This window comes from Uranotaenia lowii, chromosome 3 (assembly GCF_029784155.1).
Source record: "Uranotaenia lowii strain MFRU-FL chromosome 3, ASM2978415v1, whole genome shotgun sequence".
Taxonomy (NCBI): domain Eukaryota; kingdom Metazoa; phylum Arthropoda; class Insecta; order Diptera; family Culicidae; genus Uranotaenia; species Uranotaenia lowii.
Window position 1 is genome coordinate 175554380 of NC_073693.1, and position 24958 is coordinate 175579337.

At 39.0% G+C, this 24958-nt stretch overlaps 1 protein-coding gene across 1 annotated transcript in view; it reads right to left on the reverse strand.

Annotated features, from left to right (window-relative positions):
• Window positions 1–11695: 11695 nt before the first annotated feature.
• The window catches only part of LOC129758669 (uncharacterized), a 31454-nt gene continuing 18191 nt past the window's right edge, over window positions 11696–24958 (reverse strand). The window contains exons 2-4 of the mRNA XM_055756247.1: window positions 13716–13836; window positions 13438–13644; window positions 11696–13373 (exon numbers count right to left, since the gene is read on the reverse strand). Of these exons, the coding sequence (XP_055612222.1) occupies window positions 12422–13373; window positions 13438–13644; window positions 13716–13836 (1280 nt within the window). The 3' untranslated portion in view covers window positions 11696–12421. The remainder of the gene's footprint in view (window positions 13374–13437; window positions 13645–13715; window positions 13837–24958) is intronic.

The window sequence follows — 24958 nt, forward strand, 5'->3', positions numbered from 1 at the left end:
AGGGCCTTGTGTTTCGTTCGTGTTTCTGTTTGCAGTGCCGATTGAGAAATCTGTGTGTAAGATTTTATCAACAGGATAGTTGAAACATATGTAGGCGCGCAATGGGATCTGGCGGAGGGTTAGGCCGATGACATAGTGAGTGCGATGCGATGCGAACCGGCGAATGCGATTCAATGCGGTGAACCACATTTGATGAAAATGTATGTGAATCGCTTAAACCTGACATACTCAACGCGGCGAAGCATATGTCAATTTGTTCCGCCGTACGAGTTCGCGTAGGCTGCGTCCGTAAATTTTCCGCCAATTCGCATCGCATCGCACTCACTATGTCATCGGCCTTATGAGAATTAATGTAGGTGGTAAACGTTACCCATTATTAACAGTTACCAGCACTAGTAACTATGAAAAATTTACCATGCAATAGTAAAATTTCGCGAAAAATGCCAAATCAAAAAGCTTAACACAAGGATTGTTAAAATGCATGTTGAAAATATTCTAACCACTAGTAATAGTTACCAGCACTAGTAACTATGAAAAATTTACCATGCAATAGTAAAATTTCGCGAAAAACGCAAATGAAAGAGCTTTACACAAGGATTGTTAAAATGAATGTTAAAAATATTCTAGCCACTAGTAATAGTTACCAGCACTAGTAACTATGAAAAATTTACCATGAACTAGTAAAAATTCGCGAAAAATGCCAGATGAAAAAGCTTTACGCAAGAATTGGTAAAACGAATGTTAAAAATGTTTTACTCACTAGTAATAGTTACCAGCACTAGTAACTAGGAAAAATTTACCATGAACTAGTAAAAATTCGCGAAAAATGCCAGATGAAAAAGCTTTACACAAGGATTGTTAAAATGAATGTTGAAAATGTTTTAGCCACTAGTAATAGTTACCAGCACCAGTAACAATGAAAAATTTACCATGAAATAGTAAAATTTCTCGAAAATCGCCAAATCAAAGAGCTTTACACAAGGATTGTTAAAATGAATGTTAAAAATATTCTAGCCACTAGTAATAGTTACCAGCACTAGTAACTATGAAAAATTTACCATGCAATAGTAAAATTTCGCGAAAAACGCCAAATCAAAGAGCTTTACACAAGGATTGTTAAAACGAATGTTAAAAATGTTTTAGCCACTAGTTATAGTTACCAGCACTAGTAACCATTAAAAATTTACAATGCAATAGTAAAATTTCGCGAAAAACGCCAAATGAAAGTGCCTTACACAAGGATTGTTAAAATGAATGTTGAAAATATTCTAGCCACTAGTAATAGTTACCAGCACTAGTAACTATGAAAAATTTACCATGAAATAGTAAAATTTCGCAAAAAACGCCAAATGAAAGAGCTTTACACAAGGATTGTTAAAATGAATGTTAAAAATGTTTTAGCCACTAGTAATAGTTACCAGCACTAGTAACTATGAAAAATTTACCATGAAATAGTAAAATTTCGCGAAAAACGAAAAAATATTGATCAAATTCCGTGTCAACTTGTCTCCGGAAATATAAGAAAAAAATCTTTTATTAAAAAATAACTATGACATAATCGAAGATCCGACATTTGACCCGGAATTCTAAAAAAACGAATAAGCTTACACATATGTAGAACTGATAAAAATCTGACACAAACATGTAAACAGAGTTGAGTGTTGTGTGCATGCATTCTGTGACCATAATTGTATGTGTTTTCTAGCCGCTAGAATATTTCGACATTCATTTGAACAATCTTTAGAACCTTTGATTTAGCGTTTTTCGCGAAAAATAATTATAACATGGTAAATTTTTCATTGTTACTAGTGCTGGTAACTATAACTAGTTGCAGAGGTATTCCAACATTCATTTTAACATTCTACGCGTAAAGCTCTTTGATTTGGCGTTTTTCGCGAAATTTTACTATTGCATGGTAAATTTTTCATAGTTACGAGTGCTGGTAACTATTACTAGTGGCTAAAACATTTTTAACATTCATTTTAACAATCCTTGTGTAAAGCTCTTTCATTTGGCGTTTTTCGCGAAATTTTACTATTTCATGGTAAATTGGTCATAGTTACTAGTGCTAGTTACTATTACTAGTATGTATTTTAAAACTTCTAACATTGATTATTATAACCCTCCTCCCAAGGCTATTGCGTGCTTCTATCTGTTTTACCATATCTATTGATTTAATTATTCGCACAGATTATGCCGTCGGCCCTCAATAACGAAAACACGGCGAACACTCCGTGTGCTAAAGAGAGCCGCACGCGCTGTCCGGTGAGCCGCCGTGTCCTCTCGGTAGATGCTCGGTGTTCCTTCACGCACGCGGCAGAAAAACGCAAACGCAGTTTCCGAACCGCTCGCGCTCTCGAATAGGCGCGCGCGAATTCGCTCTGCTCAGAAATTTTCAATCTGCGTTTTGGTCGCAAATTTCTCGAGAGAATTTCGAGCAATCAAATGTGCCCGTGAACCGAGAAGGAAAGAGCTGCGTTTTATTTGCTCTTTCTCAATCGACGCACTCCTGCGTGTTGAACCCTGATGAAAACAAAAAGTTCCAAAAGTGATAGTTTAACATCCAATCGATAGTTATAAGTTCTTTCCGATCTGTTTTCAAATCTTAATGCTATCATTTCAGATGTTTTAAAAAACCATTACCCCGTGAAACGGAAATCGTTTTCGACAATGTTCAGTGTTTTGAATACCTGATCATAGGAAATCCAGCTGGAATGTTGTTATCAATTGTTTGACATCCATTTTAGGATGCTTTATCTGAATTTTGAAGGAATTTTGAAAAAAATTTGGTCCTATGGGGCAATTATGAACACATGTTCTTATTCATTTCCTGACATTTCCTTGGCTTTTTGATGGTCAAATGTTCTATTCATCAACTTAGGGGGCCATTCACTAATTACCCAAGCATTTCCAGACCCCTTTTCTCCTCCTCCCCTTCAGTGTTCCGAAAATCAATCAAAACAAACACTCAGGATACGTTTCTTATTTGAAACATTCTGATAGTATAATAGGAAGGCGCCTCTCGCAACTGCTTCGCCCGACCGGTATGCAATCTCGATCATCGTTCCACTCAGCAATGCCAACCGAGTCGCATCATTCAGAATCATCGGTTTTGCAAACATTGCATATCGGAGATGAGTGAGATACAAACTGATCCATTCTGAATGTCACTCACTCAGTATCCGTGAAGGCGAACTGCTAAAATGAAAAACTCCCTTTCCTCGGGCCCGGACGGAATACCTGCCACATTTTTGAAACGCTGCATGCCTCATTTATTGTTTCCTATTAAACGAATATTCCAAGCATCGCTGGACAAAGCTGTCTTTCCTTCGATGTGGAAGGACGCTTACATGTTCCCTATGCAGGGAACATAAGGGGCGTGAATAACTACAGAGGAATTTCCGCTTTATGCGCAATTGCAAAATTGTTCGAACTGGTAATTCTAGACCCCATTTTCCCGTTCTGCAAGGAGTATTTTTCCAATGACCAACATGGGTTTATGCCCAAGCGTTCAACTAGTACGAACTTAATGAAATTTACATCCTTTGTGCAAGACAGCTTTACACCAGGTATCCAAACCTACGCTATCTGCGGTTGCCTACTGAACTGGTTCCGTAGCTACCTTATTGGAAGAAAACTGACCGTTCGGACTGAGGATTCGTATTCCAGACAATTCCCTGCTACTTCCGGGGTTCCACAAGGGAGCCATCTAGGACCGATTGTGTTCCTTATTTATTTTAATGACGCTCTACTACTGCTTGACGGACCAAAACTCGCCTACGCTGATTATCTGAAATTGTTTAAGGCAATCAAAGGCCCCGAAGACACTGCTTCACTACAAAGGCAAGTCTACCTTTTCGCTACCTGGTGCAACAACAACTGCCTGGCGTTGAACCGCAATAAACGTTCCGTCATAACATTTTCGCGCAAAAGGCATCCCATTTCCGCCGATTATTTCCTTTCTGACCACTTAATTGCCCGTGTGAACCACATCAAAGATTTAGGTTTGATTCTTGATCAAAAACTTGACTTCAAGACACATACAAACTATATAGTGGATAAAGCTTCTCGATGTTTGGGCTTTATTTTCCGCGTGACGAAGGACTTCAAAGACGTATACTGCTTGAAAAGCCTCTACTGCAGCCTTGTTCGCTCCATCCTGGAATATGCATCGGCAGTTTGGAGCCCCTTCTATCAGAATGGCGCTGATCGGATCGAAGCATTGCAACGACGTTTCATGCGGCATGCTTTACGCCATTTGAACTGGTCTGATCCATTCCACCTTCCAAGCTACGAGAACCGCTGCGGCCTCATTGGCCTAGACACGTTACAAGCCCGTCGAGTAGTCACAAGGGCCTTGTTTGTCTCCGACATCTTAAGGCTATGATCATTTAGTATCCGGGCAGTTACAAACGTGTGTATTTTAAAAACTATTCATTTCATCGAAAAACTTTCTATGGAAGAAATGAAGGTGTTAATATGACATTTGAACTAAAAATATAAAAAAAAAATTATCAATGATTTCAAGAAATACTCTAACTTTTTCATAAAATCTCTTTTTTATCTTTGCACACTTTTTTCAGTCATGTTTTGATTTATTTTTTTCACCACAGAACCAAAACCTTTGCAAAATCATGATATTTTACACAAACTCACCTGGAAAAAGCAATTGGAATATGGTTGGAACCTTTTCATGAGTTGGTATCTCGAAGAAATTGATCTCTTAAATCCGGTTTTAACATACATTTTTTTGTCCATCAGAACACATCTGTCATATTGCGTAAAAACCGGATGCACAGATTGCGATCTTTGGATCTGCTCATTATTAGTTATTTACTGCTAGTCAGGCAAAACTTTTTGCCTCTGTCGGAAATGGATTTTTTGCATTATGTAGGGAGTCTTCATTCAGTTATCCCAAATAACCATAAACTTTTCACCATATTTAAGATCAAGAGTTGCACTCCGATAGTTGATTTGAACTTCGTGTGGATCCTAGAGTGGCTCCTTATACTTAATAACCATTTGGTACGAAAAAAATTCAGAAAAAATCAACAGTTCATGAGCTTTCGAATCAACGATGAAGAATTTTCGAGGCACAAAATGCGCAAAAGGAGCAAATTTGTGCAAAATTATTTTTATCATTTCTTTTTGCACAGTGAATATCTCATACACACGTAAACTTAAAAATCTATCAAAAATAGGCAAGATAGTCCTTTTCATAACCAACACAACGCTACTAATTTTTTGCATATCCGAGCTCTATTAACGCAGCTATCACCAAAATAAAGTGCCCGGATACTAAATGATCATAGCCTTAACATCGAAAATTGACTGTCCTTCACTTCTGGAATCAATCGACATTAGTGTCCGACCTCAAGGACTACGGAACCGGATTTTACTGCTCTACACTCCCCTTCGTCAAAACAACTACGGGGCAAATAGTGCATTGATCGGTGTGATCAGGACGTTTAACCGTTACCCTGAACACTTTGATTTCGGAACATCGAGGGATTCATTTAGAAGAAAAATTTTAATAGCGTTCAAGTCTAGGTAGTTTGTGTAAACTTTTTTTTATAATTATTATTATTTTGTTTTGTATCCATTTAATCATTGGGATCAACATGTGAAACAAGAAATGACGCCCAGGCCCAAGTGTTAAAGTAGTGATCGAGGGGTCTGGGAAATGTGTGCTTAAATTTTATTAAATGATTCCTGGAGGAAGATTTTGAAGATCATTGTTGTTCTCGTGGGTGGAAATAGCTGCTTGTGGAAACTATTTTCTATGCCTGCTTTGTTATCTAGCGTAACATTTCAAAAGGGCGAAACTAGCAGTTTCGCCAGCCGAAGTATCTCGGCAAATTTGGAATCTTGAGTAGGCTGCTAAGGTACCTTTTTAGGATTCTTTATTTGTTTCGAACAGTTGGAAGGGAGTGAGATGAGTCAAACCTGTCCCAAGCCAGTGCAGTGGTAACGGACCCCTTGGTTGTGCTGCACTTATTGTTGATGAGTTAAGCGTACCGACTCGGGTCGAAAGACCTATCAGCCACTGGTGGGTCAAACATACATACATACATACATACAATGAACTACTAATGTGAAATCTCGTAGACGAGATAAAAAAATTTATAAGTGTAAATATTTTTCAAAACAGTCGATCATATAGAACTGACAAGCCTTGCAAAAATGATTGTTCACTGATTCAAGAAGATTTTAATGAATGTTTTTGTGAAACAACCATCTTAAAAGATTTTCGAATTTTAGGTGAAGACTTGATGTTTTTTTTTACCAGGAATTTACCTAGACTTGATGTTTGCTGCGCAGAACATTTTAAACGGATGTAAAAATTATCGAGTAGCCTATCTCACCTAAAATTTCTCTCGTATGGAGGGTCCTATCAAATAAAAATGTTCTGCAACGACATAAAGAAATGGAAAAAAAGAATACTACTAAAACGTAAAAGATACAACAAAGAAATTGAACTCCCGAAACGAAAGATTGAAAAAATCAATAAAAAAAAGAAAACTAAATAGCTATTTTTCAGTTGCTTTACAAGTTTTATACATGAATTGAATTGAGTTTTTGTGAAACAACTCATTTTCTTATTACTGCTAATTATTTTCATTATTTGGTGTTGAATTGAGATTTTCTGACACCATATAAATCATATTGGACAAGTCTCGGGGTAAATATGAACAAAGTTCGGGGTAATTATGAACATAATTTTTTAAGAAAAAAATCACCAAACACTGCTAAATATGGGTAAATGTAACGTATAACTACTGCTACTTTTTAAAAATTGTATACCAAGTTCGTAATCCGTGTTTATAATAACCCCCTAGACAGTGGGGTAAATATGAACAGACGGGGAAATTATGAAGAGACGTCTCAAGGACGTGGGTTGCGACCAAAAAATAAAAGTTGCTCTACAGAATGATGAAGAGCACGGAAACATTCATTGTTGGCAGCTTTTCAGAATTTATGATAAAAAGTAAACATATGGTGGTTGTAAGTGTGCCAAATGTAGAAGTTTTGTTCATAATTACCCCACCTATCCCTACTCTTAAAAGAGTATGTTTGTCATCCCTATAGTAGCATTCAATTTCTCCTGAAATTTGAAGGAAAAGGGTAGGAAAAACTGTACAAGACGCACCAGTTAAGCATTATCGCTATTTACAGCGATACCAATGATCTAAGGATCAAATTGAAAGTTTATAACGATTCAGGGATCACATTTACGAGCTATCAAAAAGAAATAATATGATGAAAACACGATTTTGACGATATTTTTGTAAAAAAAACTAAAACAGTCAGAAAACAAACCGCGGGGTAGAACGTAGAACGTCAAAACTAGTGGAGAGAACGAACCATTCTGAAAGTGAATTAATGACGTTGGTTGGAATTTCTGTAGACACATAGAAATTTCATGAAAAATCACAGGGACAATGATGTATCGCGAGAATCGGGTAGGATTTTATTCGAATTTCGGGAAAATTCGATGTGATTCGAAGAAAAATTATCCCGAGCGGAATAATTGCAATCTTGGTGTGTAGTTGTCAACTACTAGTTGATGCCTTCTGACAAACTTCACGGTGGAACCCATAGAGAGTTTGATGACTGATTTTTGCACGAGTCCTTTGCCTCGGTTTAGTTCGTGTTTGGCCCTGTTCAACTTGCATCAGTTAGCTTACATGACCAGACCACTAAACGCAAGGATTCAAAAACCAAATTTGCATAAAGCATCCATAAATTTCACTGCCATCCAGTTTTTATTGAAAATTATGAAATTTGATTTTTTTTTTATTTACAGATCAACTGCTTCGATTGTGTGATGCACATTCATGGTGAATATATGTTTATTAGTTTCTCTCGTGATGAAAATACAGAAATAGTCCCGACCACAGGAGAAAATATTAAGTGTGTAAGCAGGGCCGTAGGAACAATTGTCCCATGGGGGGGGTTTTGTGGATAAAATTTTGAACTTTTTATAGGGGATTTGAAACGAACAAATGACTGAACTGTCACCTAGATTTAACATAACCATCAATTTAAAGAAAAGTAAAAAAACATTGTTTTGGTATTTTAACAAATTTATTTTAAAAAAATTAAAGAAATTGAATTTTAGAAGTCCATTTTTCTATTGGTGGCAATAAACGTCTTCATTACTTCTTCCACACTTATGTTGACGTCTGTATGAATGTTCAACAATGCTAAACCGTTTAGTCGCTCCGAAGACATTGTATTCCTTAGGTAGGATTTTAACCTCCGTAACGTAGAAAACGAACGCTCGGCTGAAGCTGTCGTTACGGGTAATGTAGCCAAAATCCTCATCAGTATTTTCACGTTGGGAAATGCTTCACTTCCGTCGCAAAAATCTAAGTGTTCAAACAAATCCGTTGATGAATGTAACGTCGTTTTTGCGGTTTTTCGGAAAAGCTTTACTTCGGCAATAAAAGCCCCTTCATTTAAAATCGGCAATATTGAGTTATACATCTTGAAAATTTGTTTGCATTCTTCGACACATAAGTTCGGTTTTTTGAATGGCAGCAAACATTCGAAGCTCTTCAATACTTCACCGTGTTTCGTAAATCTGCAATCAATGCATTCGACCAATTCCTCTATAAACGGGACAAATAATTTCGACCTATAATACGCTTCGGGTTGTTCTTCATCATTCGTTCCTCCATGAGATTGAATAGCTGATTTCCTTGGCATTCTCATTTCGACATCATTTTGTCGTAGAATTTCAGACGCTGCGTTGTAATATGGGTGGAAAGTTTTTTGAGCAGAAATCCTCATCTCCTTTAGCTCATCAACGGCAGTTTGTGCTAGCCTAACGGCTTCATCCAAGCTTTGCTTTTCACCTTGCAGAACCCGACTTAATGGCAGAATTATTGAATGACATGCAAGCAATACTTGGCACGCAATTTAGAAAGAGCTGTTTTTAATCGTATGAATAAGTTGAGTGGCGTTTGAGCTGGTTTTGATATCTCTGTCATTTGTTAAATCCTCCAAAGCTTCTATGACTGCTGCCTGCAATTCACAGTATATAAGAATGGATGTATGACGTTCAATCCATCTTGTAGGACTGTAACTTATTAGCTTCGTTCGCCTGGATTCTGGGATGACAATCTGAACTTTTTTTTGCAAAACTGCCTGTCGCTTCGGGGTGTTGAAATAATTGTAAATCGCTTCAATAGAAGCAATGCAGTTTCGGATAGACGGTAAACGACTTGCATAACTAACCGCCAAATTCAGCGAATGAGCCGCACAATGTACGTATAAGGCCAAAGGAAATTCCCTTTGTATATGTGCTTGAGCTCCGTTGAGTTTACCACTCATGGCTGCTGCTCCATCATAACCCTGACCAAAAAGGAAATCTAAATCGATTCCTATTTCCTTTAAAAAATTTTTGATAGTTGCTGCTAAATTTTTTCCAGTACAATCAGTTACAGGAACAAATCCAAGAAAATCTTCCCTGACTGTAATTTTATCTCCAATCTTATTCAAGTATCGAGCACAAATTGACAACTGCTCAATTCCTCCGATATCAGCCGTTTCATCAGCCAAAACTGAGAAACCTTTGGAGTGATTAATTTGGGTTACAATAGCTGAAACAATTTTTTGGCGATATATTTCAATGATGTCGTTTTGTATTTGAGGACTTGTGTATAGAATTCTCGTGTTTTGGGCTTGTAGATGTTCTTTCAAAATAGAGTCTGTTATACATCGATATCTGAGCAATGCACGAAAATTTCCTTCATTTTCAGTGGAGTTTTCGTCAGAAAATTTTAAATTTTCTTTAGATCCGCGGAGAGCAATACCTTGTTTACCACAGAAATGGATTGTTTCTATGATTGCTTTAAGCTTCAGTCTGTTCTCAGTTAGTACTTTGCTCCTAGCATTATCTAGCTGAATATTAATAGGTTGAGTTTTGGATTTCTGTTGAGCGCGTAGGTTTTCCATTTCGAGAATACTTTTTTTATGATATTCGCTGTTGTTGTGCTTCAAAAAAGATTCTAATGCTTTTTTCCAATTTTGAAAGGGTTCAGTAACGAGTGATTTCAATGCCTGCCCAGCAACTCCTCCGAATCGCTTGTTTGTCAAAACACATGTCTTGCAATACGCAGCATCTTTAATTTTAGAATACGCCAACCAATTATACATTTCTATCCACCTTATTTGAAACTTAAGGTTCCGTTCTCCTTGTGAAGGAAAAGAAAAATTTTTGGGTGGTGTCCATATTGCATCGAATGTATTCAAGACGTTGACGGGCGAATGGTTGACGACAAAGCATGATATATCCCAAGTTTCTTGACCTTCATCGTTTTGTAGGGAATCGATAGAGTGAGGTTGAGATGAAGAACTTATTTCGATTGAAATCTAAAAACGTGGAACAAAAAATGTTTCAAACTTTAATAACAAATTATTCACCAACATTGTCGAATATTTTAGAAAAATAAATACATAGACACGAGATTCAGATTCACCACATACAAACAAATTAAAACCATAATAAGGTACTGTGTCAATAAAAATAACGTTAGCATGTTTTTACTCAATAAATTTGTAAAATTATTTCACACAGCGAAAATTTTTATCATTTCAAAGGTAAGTGCCAATAAAACAGAGGAAAATTTCCTTTGATTTTGGAGTAAATAATAATTACCTGGATAGAAATAGCATTTCTGCGTGTTAAAAAAGATGGCATACAAAAACATGGCTCTTTAACCAAAAACGGTGTCGAAAAGAGGAACTTTTTGGTATTGAATTCATTGTCGAAATGTTCATATTCTGCACTGAATGGGCGATGGAAGCGAAAAGTTATTCTTTCTCTCTTTAAGAAAACCCCTTTAGAACTGTCAAAAGTTGGGTGAAACTATATTTGCATCCCACTTGCACTTATGCAAAACCATCGCCCAAATTTGCCAGCGCTTCCATCGCCTATAGCATGAAATTATTTTTGTCACAAATACATTTATAATAGAAACTGATCAAGAAAAAATCCTTTTCGTTGTACAAAATTCAATTTATTTACGTTGATTATTTTTTCTCAAAACTTACCGTAGTATCGTCAACCTCAGTTAACCGCCTCTGCTTCGGAAAGTAGTTCAATAATGAGTTCACTCTTTTAGCCATTTTCGAATATTTTTAGAACACTTATTAATGAATAAAAACAACAACTTCAAATCAACAGGAAACTCAAACACTGAATGGCGATTATTGGGAGAGAGAAATTGTGGAAGTTTCAGTAGGATCTCACACACACTTACTTGTTCGTTCAGTTAAGTACGTAAAGCTTGCAGGTCCTGACGGTCCTGACAGTTTTTAACCACTTTGATTACGCACACCACAACAAACCAAAGTTCGACCAAAACGAACAGGATGGGCGAAGGAGGTGAATAGCTTCCTTTTCACTCCTTATTAAAAGACTGTACTGTCGAAAGTCTGGTGAAATTCTATCGGCATCTCGCTGACACCAACCAACCATCACCAAAACTCGTCAGCGATTTCATCGCCTATGTAAAGCTCATTGTTAACATGTATGACATGATCTGAAAATTTTGAGTGATTCTAAGTGGTCAATAATGTATGACGCGGTAATAGTAATGCAAATTGATAAGAATTTTTTTTTTCACTAGCAATGGGGGGGGTTTAACCCCCAAAACCCCCCCCCGTTCCTACGGCCATGTGTGTAAGACCACTCACGTAACTTGTCTCGTGTGTTATGTCTGATGGCCCATGGCTCAGGTTTGATGTCTCATATCTCGTATCTCATGTCTTAGGTTTCATGGTTCAAGTCTCAGATCTCATGTCTAAGGTTTAATGGTCCGCTTCTGCTCCCCTTCAGATAAAAGTAATTTTAAATCTACTATACTTTATTTACCAAACCATGCATGTTTTATTGCTATTCATTTCTTATTGCATTCACAGTTCACATTGTCACAGCTGATAGATATCACATTGTTGTGGCTCGCACGGTTATGTGCTTGATAGAAGATTTGTTATCCTCTGCGTCTTAAGATATTTAAGTTTTATTTGGGTTTTCTTCTCTGGTGAGAAAACTCCCATAAAATGTCATGATGGTGTGTTTGTACTACTGAATATTAGAACATCACTAAGTAATAACTAAAATCTTTTACGGATGTGGTGCGATCGTTTGTTAAGAACATATAGAATGGATACACGGATTCACTCAATATTATATTGGTATTTGCCTAATAGTCTCTCACAATTGAAAAAAGAATTGTGCATGGTTCGTTCAAGTGAGCAACATGATGTTGCCAACACGAAGTCAAAACATGTCCGGAGAGTAATCCAGGTTATTTCTTATCGATGTCCACAGTAACTTCTTCATCTATGTTTTATTTGGTTCAAATTGTTGACGAGAGAAAACGGAATTTCTGTAAACTAAATCTTCAATCTACTTTTCGAGAGCTTTTCGCATACGGTACAGCATGAGACTTAACATGGTCTCGTTTATGTAGTTTCCGATCCATGATTTGTTCATTTCGATCAATCTGCAGTTAACTTTGAACAGCCTTAAATCCTTCCCACTCAATAGGTTGATTTTGGAATCATTCAAATGGCTTGACCAGTCGCCTTCTGTAATTGTTATTTTCACCAACTCTTCCGTATTTTTTAACCCCAGCAAAGAAGATGCAATGTCTCTCAGTTTGTTGGTTTCGTTTTCAGAAATGGCTCTGTAAGATCCAGTGACACTACCCCCATCCAAAGATTGTGCATCAACACTGCAGCTCTCAGCTATTGGCCGTACTTCGTACAAATTGATTCGACCATCCACGAGAATGTTATCCATCCATTCGTAGTAAGCGTTATGTACAAACGACTTCCTCATCTCACTCAGCTCATTGGCACTGAATATAGGACGGCAAATAATTTCCTTTTCCAAGTCAACGTTGTACTGATACCCGGGAACTCCTGCTACGCGCCTCATGAAACATAACATACTCCCGTACGACATTACAGGATTGAACTCCGACAATCCGTCCATGATAGCATTTACCATTTGTTTGAACAAGGGAGATTCAAACTGGATCAACGGCAGGAAAACGTACCGTAGGAATATGCGGCAAATCATTTCTACAACGGCCAAGTCGGGCAGGCACATATTGTACTGATCCTCGACACCCAGCATGGATCCCATCACGGCCCAAAAGTGGACGAAAGCCTCTCGGTCGGCGTCATTATCGGAACGAATCCCCAACAGGTGGGGTCGAATGAGCGCGTAACCCATGAAACCAAATGTCGTGAAGGATACCTCCATTTGATTGATGCACCCTACTTCAGTTTTGCTGGAGCTATTGGATGCACTCAGGTGCATTTTGCGGACACGCTGCAACGACAACCACGATCTAAAATAAAAAAAAGTTACTTAGTGATTGTCTTTCAAAGATCTCCTCACAACATCAAACTTACTTCGAGCCAGGTGTCAGATCGATCTCGTACCACGACAGCATGTGCAGGGTCGTCGAGATGTATCGCTTGCGTGCCGTTTCCGGTGTGCTCGATTTGCCGGTGTTGTGCAGCAGGTTAAGCCCTTTGGGATCCGACAGGAGCGAGATCAGCCCACACATGTTAGAAAGCATCATTCCGAAACGATTATCGCGAAAATATTTCTGACCTCTGAATGAACGATTGAAACCAGTTATATTTTCGTTTCAAAAATTAGTGTCGGTAGCAATTTGGATAATTACCTTTTGAATTTCTCCTCATCGAACCAGGCTGGAAGTTGGAATTCCAAATCTGCTGGACTACCGACATCGCAAGGTTTGGACGACCCTTCAGCTATGATTCGACTGAAATGTGATTTTGCGGCTGAAATACAGAGGGCAGACAAAACCATAATCAGTACCGTCAACTAGGAAACATGCAACACTTCTAAAAACTTAATGTTCACAGATAATCATATCACTTGTACATCAAAAGTTTTAAGGTTGATGAGAGTTCGAATTTACGTAGTCAGAAAAATTATTGGTTTCACCAGTTATTTTTAAATTTACAAAAACATGCGATTTTTACCCTACTAAGGGAAATGAATAAATTGCAAAAAACTTTGTTTTTTTATAGAAAAAAAAAACAAATGAAAACGATTGAAAATTTATTGTTTTTATATATTTATGATGCCATATAACGCATAAAGCACTAATTGCAGTAATTTAGAGATTTGTTCGAATTAAATTTTATACTTTTCCTGTCAAACATGTTTTTAAACAAAACGCATAAGGGTGCTGCATACATTTAGGGGTAAAAGATCTACAAAAAATCTACTAGCTGAAATCTTAAAAAATAATGTTGAAATTTTGAAATTAACAAACGCGTGATGCAAAACAATGTACTGCCTTCTACGTTTGAAAATCTATAAATTGAGTTTCAAATTGGGAAAAACTTGATTTGTTTTTGAAAATTTTAAATGTGAGTAAAAATGTAATTTCAAAATCTTGAAATATCAATTTTTCGAAGGCTTACAAGTTACTGATGAAATCAAAGTGTTTAGACGCAGCAGGTTGATTTATATGAGGGATCAACTTCTGCCCTAAGTAAATGTATAGATTTGGTGTAGTTTTTGTTGTAGTTTGAGGTAAATTTATGATAATTAAAAAATAGAGACATTTTCCAAGAGTAAGCCAGTCTAGAACAAAAGGCTAGACACAAGACTGCCCCAAATTTGTATAGGAAATTTAAAAGCTGTGAAATATTATACACTGTAGGCTAAATTTGATCCTGGGCCTAGTACAAGATCTCATGCCAAATTTGGGCGAGATCGGACCACGGGAAGGGGTCGCTCAACGAGCCTGAAGTTTGTATGGGATTTTGAGACATTTTGTTCGAGAGGAATATGGAAAACCAGTATTTCGTCAATAACTTTTGTCCCCTTCGATCGATTTCTTTCAAAAACAGGTTTTCTTAAAGTCTAAATTATGACAAATATTTCATTCCAAAGTTGCATTTCATTTAAAGTTAAGATAAAAAAGTTATTAAGCTTTAAAAATTGGCTAACTTTTTTAAGGGGAATATTCATCACTGTTTTAATGAGGCGACTAATAAAATGTCCGACCAGAACACTCAATGTGAAATGCATGCCGTTTCGTCAAATAATGACCGATTTTAACCATTGTTGTTGCGCTCGATTACAATTTTTTAATGTTTTTCAAATACCTATTTGAGTTTGGATGATATTCACTTGATAGTTCGGAAAGAAGTATGGGCGAAAAAATGCTTGACAATTTAAAATAAATTGCATAACCACAGGGGATTTGGAACATGACTGAACAATTTGTGATGGCAATAAAAAAAATAGTTTTCATCAATAACTTTGGTTCCTGTCGCCCGATTTCTTTGAAAAACGGTTTTTCTTAAAGCCTAAATTGTGAAAAATGACTTTATTTCGATAAAAGTTAAGATGAAAAATTATAAGGCTTCAAAAATGGGCTTTTTTACGGTGGTACCTATTAATTACTGTTAATGAGGCGTCAATATGTTCGACCACCCCGAATCATTACCAGTGATGAATACCATCCTCTACTCTATGAATATAAAAAAGATTTTAAAATATATTTTTTTTAGTTTAAAACCTACTAGGAAATAACTTCACGTGTCAACTTTATTATTTTTTGTAATAAAAAACACTCTAAACAAAATGATGTACTTTGTTTTAACTACAGCTAAAATTATAGTGAAACGTGACGAGACTGTAAATGGACCTGTTTTTCGAAAATTTATCTTTATATTGGCATCACAAATTGTTCAGTCATGTTCCAAAGCCCCTGTGGTTATGCAATTTATTTTAAATTGTCAAGCATTTTTCCGCCCTTACTTCTTTCCGGACTATCAAGTGAATATCATACAAACTCAAAAAGGAATTTAAAAAAACATTTAAAAATTGTAATCGAGCGCAACAACAATGGTTAAAATCGGTCATTATTTGACGAAACGGCATGCATTTCACATTGAGTGTTCTGGTCGGACATTTTATTAGTCGCCTCATTAAAACAGTAGGGGAGAGTGGGGATACTTGATCCCCTTTTCTTATTTTCACCATATCTTTTTGGAAAAATTTAGCAACTCGCCGTCTTTGACATTTTCTGACAGCTTGTAACTTCAAGTTTCTATGCTTCAAAAATTAGAAAGATACTTGAACCCGTCGATGAACTAGAAGCATTTTCGTGGGAGTAAAAAAATTGCGATTTTTCTGAAGTTAGGGGAGACATGATCCCCTATTGAAGGAGACTTGATCATTTATTCAGGAAGCCCTAATCCTTGTATAAAAATCAAACAAAACCCCAAGATAGAATGTTAATTGACTATTTTGGTCATGTTTGTTCTCATTTCACAATTTATAGCAGACATTAGAAGAAAATTCTATAACTTTGTCTCAACGCTAATAACATTGCATACTTAAAGGCGCTATTTTTTATAATTAAGAGAAAATTAATTTTTTTTGCTCTTTTCTTCAGACAATTGTTTGATAAATATTAGTTTTTGGATAAAAATATTAGTAATTTCGTAATCAGCAATCATAACGATCAATTCAGAAGAAGAATATGCCATTTGGATGGGGGATCAATTCTACCCAACTCTAGGGGATCAATTGTACTCATAATCAACATTTTAGAAAACTTTTTCTGAAAAAAAGTTGAGAATTTTCCATTGCTTTGAAAATATGGCATTATGAAGTTCATTTTACGCTCGAACGATTGATACATTGGAACAAATATTTTTTTCATAATTTTCCCATGTAAGGAACATTTTAAAGTGATGAAAAAAGATCTTCAAGTTACATTTTGTGAAATTTTTCAAACAAAGTTCAATTACTCAAACAATTATTTTGTTAAATTTTTTTAAATGTCAAGCATTGCTATTTTGCTCATTTTGGCACATTTTTCTAGAACATTTGATCTTTGTAAGACATTCCAGTTTCGAGATATAGCTAAGGAATCAAGTATCTCCAGGGATCAAGTATCCTCATTCTCCCCTAATGAATATTCCCCTTAAAAAAGTTAGCCAATTTTTAAAGCTTAATAACTGTTAAGACCTGTTAAAACCTGTTTTTGAAAGAAATCGGTCGAAGGAGACAAAAGTAATTGACGAAATACTGGTTTTTCATGTTCCTCTCAAACAAAATGTCTCAAAATTCCATACAAACTTCAGGCTCGTTGAGCGACCCCTTCTCGTGGTCCGATCTCGCCCAAATTTGGCATGAGATCTTGTACTAGGCCCAGGATTAATTTTAGCCTGCAGCGTATAACTTTTTCAAAAGTCGGGTCATTTGGGGCAGTCTACTAGACACCCTATCAAATGGTTAAATTTGAAGGAAAAAATTAAAGGGAAATAGTGCGAGGGCCTAGAGGATTTAAATAAGGCAAAATTTTATTTTTTTGTAATTAAAATTTTGTAAGTTGTTTAAAAATTTAGCCCCTCTATATATGAAGCCTCATTGTCCATCTTAAGATTTTAATTGTTTTTCGGCCTTAACACACGAACTGCCTTAGTTTATCAAGCATTTGTAAATATTATGAAGGTGTTTTGTATCCTTAGGATCAAGAAAACTCGTTTGAACAGTCAAAATAGAGACTGATCAATGTTACACCGATTTTTAAATCAAATTTAAAATAGTCTAATAAATTTCTGCAACCACCAACATGGCAAAGTTCGGCTCTTGGTCGATGATACCATAATCTCATATAGTCACTCCAACCCCACCAGATAGTGGAATAGATTGGTAACGACCTGCAAGTTCTTCAGCAATATTTCGACTGCAACCTGCTTTCGCTGAACCTATCAAAAACTTCGGACATGTTGTTTAACTCCGGTCGTCGCTCCATACCACAGCTGCCTTTAATCCGTATAGGCAATACGATTATTGAACGAGTGCGCCAGTTCAAATATCTGTGATTAATTCTGGACGATACCCTATGCTGGTCAGCCCAAATATGTAGAGCAACTGAAACGAACAGTCGCTCCGGTCTGTGGTGCAATATGGAAAATATAAGCGTTTATTCCTACTCACTGGTTGAAAAACGTCTATTTTGCGCTGTTTCACTCGAGGTTACAACAAAGCATATAAAAGCCGCCTTAGGGAACTGCAAACCATGCAAAACCGTGTCCTTAAGACTGTCTTCAAGCTGCCTTATTTATATCCTTCTGAGTTGTTATATGGCATGAATAATTCAGTACTTCCTATACTGAATTCCTGGTGCCCAGGAGTTCGAAACTCTAATATTTACCCACAAACTCCTGACAAGCAGAGAATCTCCGCCTATCCCGAGTAAGGACGGAATAGGGGAAACGGAAACCTAGCTACTTTGCCAGTAAACTCTACAACAACCTGTCAGAGACCCTGAAACAGTCTTCAACGCCCTCGCGATTCAAAGCGCAACTGGTATCGATCTGCAAGCAGAACATAAACCGCTTCCTCCGTTAAAAAAATTGTTTGTGCCACACCACTTATTAATATCATCTTTTCGTTCTCGCCCTTCCTCCTCCAAAATTCTATAGAAATTGCATTTCTAGGTTCATGCCTGAAATATTGTACCTCACGTGACTTTTGATCCCATCGATAGAACTATCCAAAAACTTCAGACATGCTAGTTTTATATTTTAACAATCACCAAGCATGGAAAAAATCGCATCGAAGCACGATCAATTTGCCATCGGTGGTGAATTCGTTCAGTTCTAACTGCCAATCAAAGCAATCGGGAATGGAAAAAGTTCACACACCAAACTGAACGCTTACGATTGCAATCCCGAACGAATGAACTTTGACAAGCTTCGGGTAAACGAACCGAACCACAATACATTCACCGCAGTAAACTGGATCGCTTTTTATTTTCACCACGGACATTCGAACTGATTCGCAAACACAATCACCAAACGATTGCAATCGCGATTGTATTGGCGAATGTTTCGCAAAGGAATTTCCCGGTAAAGGATTAAGCCATCGGATGTTTATTTTGCGGCTAAATTTGTGTGTTACGACAACCGCGCTCTGGTATTGCATATCATCCAGGCGCATAGCTCGGATCTCACATGGATTATGTTTTTCTATTTTATCGACGTTTCTGGCAAGTTTAGATTTTAAATTTGCCAGAGATGTCCATTTAATAGCTTAACAATATATTGCAATAAAAAAAAACATTTTTACATGGATTTTGGACAAAAATTGTGGCTAGAATAAAGCGAAGGATCGGATAACCGGAACTTTGATGAGCGGGATTCAACTGTATATTAACATTCAACTGTTAATGTCTTGAAGGTTATGCGACTTTCATGAAAATTATTAATTAAAATATTCTTGTACAATACCTGAAATTTGTTCATATTATTTTCTATTTGCATACTCAAAGGCGCTTATCGGGCTCACTGTTTACAAGGACTAAAATGCATGTTTTTTAGACCAAAATTTTAAAGTAATTTGTTGTAAGCTGTATTCCTTTCATAGTTTTTGCTAAGATGCGAAACAACTTCAAATGGAAGAAATGCCTTGGTTTTTCAGATCAAATGTCTTTCAACAAAAAAAGAGTACATTTGGTAAAATTTCACAAAAAGTAGAATACACTTATTTCTCGATCGAAAAAGAGTAAATGTACTCTTTTCGAGTTGCCGGGGGTGGACTAGGCTTAACACAAGTTATAATAACATCATAAAAAAACACAACGTTGACGAGCGCGGTAGCCGTAACGCACAAATTTAGCCCAAAAATAAACACCCGATGTCTTAATTCTTTACCGGAAAATTCCATTGCAAAACATTCGTCAATACAATCGCAATTGCAATCGTTTGGTGATTGTGTTTGTCAATCATTTGCGAATCAATTCGCCCAATGAACGTCGTGGTGAAAATAAAAAGCGATCCAATTTACTGTGGTGAATGTGTCGTGTTCGGTTCGTTCACACGAAGCTTGATAAAGTTCACTCATTCGGGATTTCCAATCCGACCAATCAGCGCTCGACTGGTCACATTCGCATCGCCGATGCTACCATCGAAAAAGAAGCGGCGATTGAGAATCATTACCGTTCATGCTGGTGAATGACTTTTTCCATCCTTGACAATCACTCTTCAAAATTTCAATAAAAAATGTGGAATTGTTTCTGAGATATTGCAGTTCGAATGGAAAAAGTCCAAAAATCCGATTTTCATAGAATTGCTATATCTCAGGCCACACAAACTCCAGAAAGCTCAAATTTTGTGATATAAAGGGTGATACGGTCAAAATTTGGTCAAGGGAAAACGCGTGTAAATCGGTGAAATCGTTTATTTGAAAAATCAAATTAAATTTTTTTTTTCAAGTTTAATTAGTTAAAATTCAGGGAAATTATTTAGTTAGGCTTCCGCTTTTTCCAAATCCGAATTGCCGGGCCTTACGCTTAACCCCTGCCATCAGATTTTGTACAGCCACCTTGTCCACCTTCTTCGCCGCAGAAAGGCAGTTTGCATTGAGCTGCTGCTCGTCCTTAGCAGTTTTTTTGGTCTTCTTTAGGTTCCGCTTGACGGCTAGTGAACGGTAGACAATGTGCAACTCGAGACCCCATACACCAACCTTCGGGTAGTGGTCATATCACCTCTTGTCTGAAACTCCGAATCTCTACCTCCCCGTGGTGCTAGCTGGGGTGCGAGCAACCTTAGCGGAGATCGGGTACCCAACCCCGGTGGATGCTTTGGTCGCATGCAGACTGAGTCAGGGGGCTTCGTACGCGTCTGTTCTCCATGTCAGGGGCGGCGTGCGGAGTGCAACAACGTCCTGGTGGTGTTCGGGACCCAAAACAGCAACATCACGATGGTCCTCCTGCGAGACAGTGGGGTTAGCTGCGGGCCTTGCGAGCCTGTGACTACAAAAAACATAAGCAACGAACAACGAACAACAAATTTCGGATGGAAATCAGCAAAGACCCGCGCGGACTAGCGATTGGAAACTTGGAACATGGAACTGCCGATCTCTAAATTTTGTGGGCAGTACCCACGTGCTCTCCAACGAATTGAAGAGCCGCAAATTCGACATCGTAGCGCTGCAGGAGGTATGCTGGAAGGGCTCCACGGTACGAACGTACCCAGATGGTCGTGCCATCTACCAGAGCTGCGGCAACACACACGAGCTTGGAACAGCTTTTATAGTGATGGGGAAGATGCAAAAGCGCGTGATCGGGTGGTGGCCGATCAACTCACGAATGTGCCGGTTGAGAATTAAGGGCCGGTTCTTCAACATCAGCATCATCAACGTGCACATCCCTCACCTCGGAAGCACCGGTGACAACAAAGACGAATTCTACGCGCAGCTGGAGCGAGAATACGACCGTTGCCCAAAACATGATATCAAGATCGTCATCGGGGATTTCAATGCTCAGGTCGGCCAGGAGGAGGAATTCAAACCGACAATTGGAAGGTTGAGTGCACACCAGCTGACCAACGAAAACGGCCTCAGACTTATTGATTTCGCCGCCTCCAAACGAATGGCCGTACGTAGTACCTTTTTTCAGCACCGCCTCCCACACAAGTACACCTGGAGATCACCGTACCAAACTCAATCACAGATGGAGCGATCTCGACGGTACGACTGGTTCGACGAGGAGTGTAGGAGGGTGATGGACGAAGAGAATGCCGCGCGGTCGGCAGTAGTGCAAAGAGGCACCCGTCGAAATGTGGAAAATCACCGACAGTAGAAGAGGCAACGAGTCCGACTTTTCCAGGAGAAAAAGCGCCGCCTTGAGGAGGAGGAGCTCGAGGAGCTGTAGCAGCTGCATCGTTCCCAAGAAACACGAAAGTTCTATCAGAAACTCAACGCATCCCGCAAAGGCTTCGTGCCGCAAGCCGAAATGTGCCGGGATAAGGGCGGGGGTATCCTGACGGACAATCGTGAGGTGATCAAAAGGTGGAAGCAGCACTTCGATGAACACCTGAACGGCGCACATGCAGGAGATCAAGACGGTGGGGAAGGTACATCGCCGGCGTAGCCAACGACGAAGAGGAGCCACTCCCAACGATGAGTGAAGTTAAGGAAGCCATTCGCCAGCTGAATAGAAACAAGTCGGCTGGGAAGGATGGCATCGCAGCTGAACTCATCAAAATGGGCCCGGACAGGTTGGCCGATTGCCTACACCGGTTGATAGTCCGGATCTGGGACATAGAACAGCTACCGGAGGAGTGGAAGGAGGGAGTAATATGCCCTATCTACAAGAAGGGCGACAAATTGGACTGTGAGAACTACCGAGCGATCACTGTCCTCAATGCCGCCTACAAAGTGTTGTCCCGAATCCTACTCCGCCGTCTAACGCCACAAGCAAACAGATTCGTGGGAAGTCATCAGGCCGGGTTCATGGAGGGACGGTCAACGACGGACCAGATATTCACATTACGGCAAATCCTCCAAAAATGCCGGGAACACCAAGTCCCTACGCACCATCTATTCATCGACTTCAAAGCCGCATACGACACGATCGACCGTAACGAACTATGGAAAATCATGGACGAGAACGGCTTTTCCGGGAAGCTGATCAGACTGATCAAGGCGACGATCGATGGAACGCAGTGCTGTGTGCGGATCTCGGGTGAATTGTCGAGTTCATTCGAATCGCGCAGGGGGCTTCGACAAGGTGATGGTTTATCCTGCATGATGTTCAACGTGACGCTAGAAGGTGTTATTCGACGAGCGGTGGGCGAAATGCGGGGCACGATTTTCAACAGATCCAGTCAACTTATCTGCTTTGCCGATGACATTGATATAGTCGGCAGATCATCTGCGGCGGTGGAGGAGATCTACCGCAAACTGAAACGCGAAGCAGGAAGGATTGGGTTGATGATTAATACGTCCAAGACGAAGTACATGCTGGCCTGCGGATCCAAGACCGACCGAACCCGCTTGTCCAGTAATAACAAGGTCACGATCGACGGCGACGAGCTGGAGATAGTCGAAGACTTTGTCTATCTCGGCTCACTGGTGACCGCAGACAATGACACCAGCCGTGAGATCCGGAGGCGAATTATCAGCGGAATTCGTGCCTACTATGGACTCCACAAGCAACTGCGGTCGAGAAGACTTAGCCCTCGCACGAAGTGTAACCTGTATATGACGCTCATTAGACCGGTTGTTCTCTACGGGCACGAGACATGGATATTGCTCGAGGAGGGCCTGCGTACACTCGGAGTATTCGAGCGACGAGTGTTAAGAACCATCTTTGGCGACGTACAGGAGAACCGACGGCGACGGCGAAGGATGAACCACGAGCTCGCGCGAATCTACGGTGAACCCAGTATCCAGAAGGTGGTTAAGGCTGGCCGGATACGCTGGGCGGGACATGTTGCGAGAATGCCGGACGACTGTCCTGCAAAACAGGTGTTCGCTACGAATCCGGTAGGAACAAGACGAGCGGGGGCGCAACGAGCGAGGTGGTTAAACCAAGTGGAGCGTGATCTGGCGAACGTGGGGTGACCAAGAAATTGGAGAACGGTTGCTATGAACCGAGTGAATTTTAGGAATTATGTTCGTCAAGTTATGTCGTGAGACGGAACAACCGTGTTTCTTCAGAAAAGGCAGCAGACGTTTATTCAAATACTCTTTCATGTAAATTTCTTGGTTGACAGTCCCGGAAGCTATGAAAATGCTGCTTTTCAAGTCACAGGAACAGATGGCTTGTCAAACCAGATATTTCTTCGCGAACTTTGACAGTTTCATGTGCTTTAAAATGTCTGCTACGTTTCCTCTTCCTTTTGCCGTATAAAATTCCTGTCCCGGAAGCTGCTTTTAGTCGGCTTTGACGTAGGTTTCATTGTCCATTACCACGCAGTCAAACTTCGTCAGCATCGTCGTGTACAGCCTCCGGGATCGCGCTTTGGCCGTCGTATTTTGTTTATCATCGCGATTTGGAGTCACTACCTTCTTGTAAGTCGATAGTCCGGCTCGTTTTTTAACTCGATGCACGGTTGTAGACGATACACTCAGCTTATTCGTCTCAGCGGCTTCCGGTTTTCGATTTCCCCCCGATCCAGACTTCCTGGCTGTCGACAAACGTTCCTCAAACACTTCAATCACATTTGTAACGGTTGATTTGGCAACTTTTAGCAATTTTGCCAGCTTTGCGTGCGAGTAGCTCGGATTTTCGCGATGCGCGAGCAAAATTCCTTGGACGGCATTTTGACAACTGAAGAGTGAATTCTAAAATCAAAATAAAAGCAACATTCTACACACACACACCTTCAAAATGAGGGGTGTTCAGGTTTATTAAATGCAAAATTGAAAGAAATACGTCAAGTTGATATTGACCAAATTTTGACCGTATCACCCTTTAATAGTGTGATAGTTGATCTATATCTAACGTACTTGATCAAAAAATATCATCAGAGTAAAAAGTTATGGAAGTTCTAAGTCGAAGTGACAGTGTGCGGGCTTCCAATTTCTATACAATTATGAACGGTACTGTAGGTACCCCTATTCATCAGCTAATAACTATTTTTGCCTAGTAAGATACGAAGTTACTATCTTCCACAAACTTGTTCGACGAAAAATTTCCTCTAATGACTTTATAAATTTCTTTGACACGAATGCCACGAAGATGGTAAAGTGTCACTAATAAAACTTAATAATAACTTTATAAATTGGCATAAAGATCATTAACAGGCTCGGTTGCACAGAAGAAACAAAAATGATGTTGATTTATCAGAACAAAAATTATCAATTTTCCCATAAAAACCTAGAATATAATAGATGAGTATTGAACCAAAAAGGAGTATTTATGCCCCGGGGTTTAGGAAAAATCAAGATGAGCCCGAATCTACTCATAGCGTTTTCGCTTTTTTTCAAAGGCACCGGGGCAAACTTTTTCTCAATATACAAGCAAAAACCTTTATGCTTACCCTCAACACCGACAACTTCAAAGGGTTGCAACCGCCTGCTAGAGGGTCAAACCATGCTTCCGAAAATCAATCATTTTCACTGAGCCATGCTTGACTA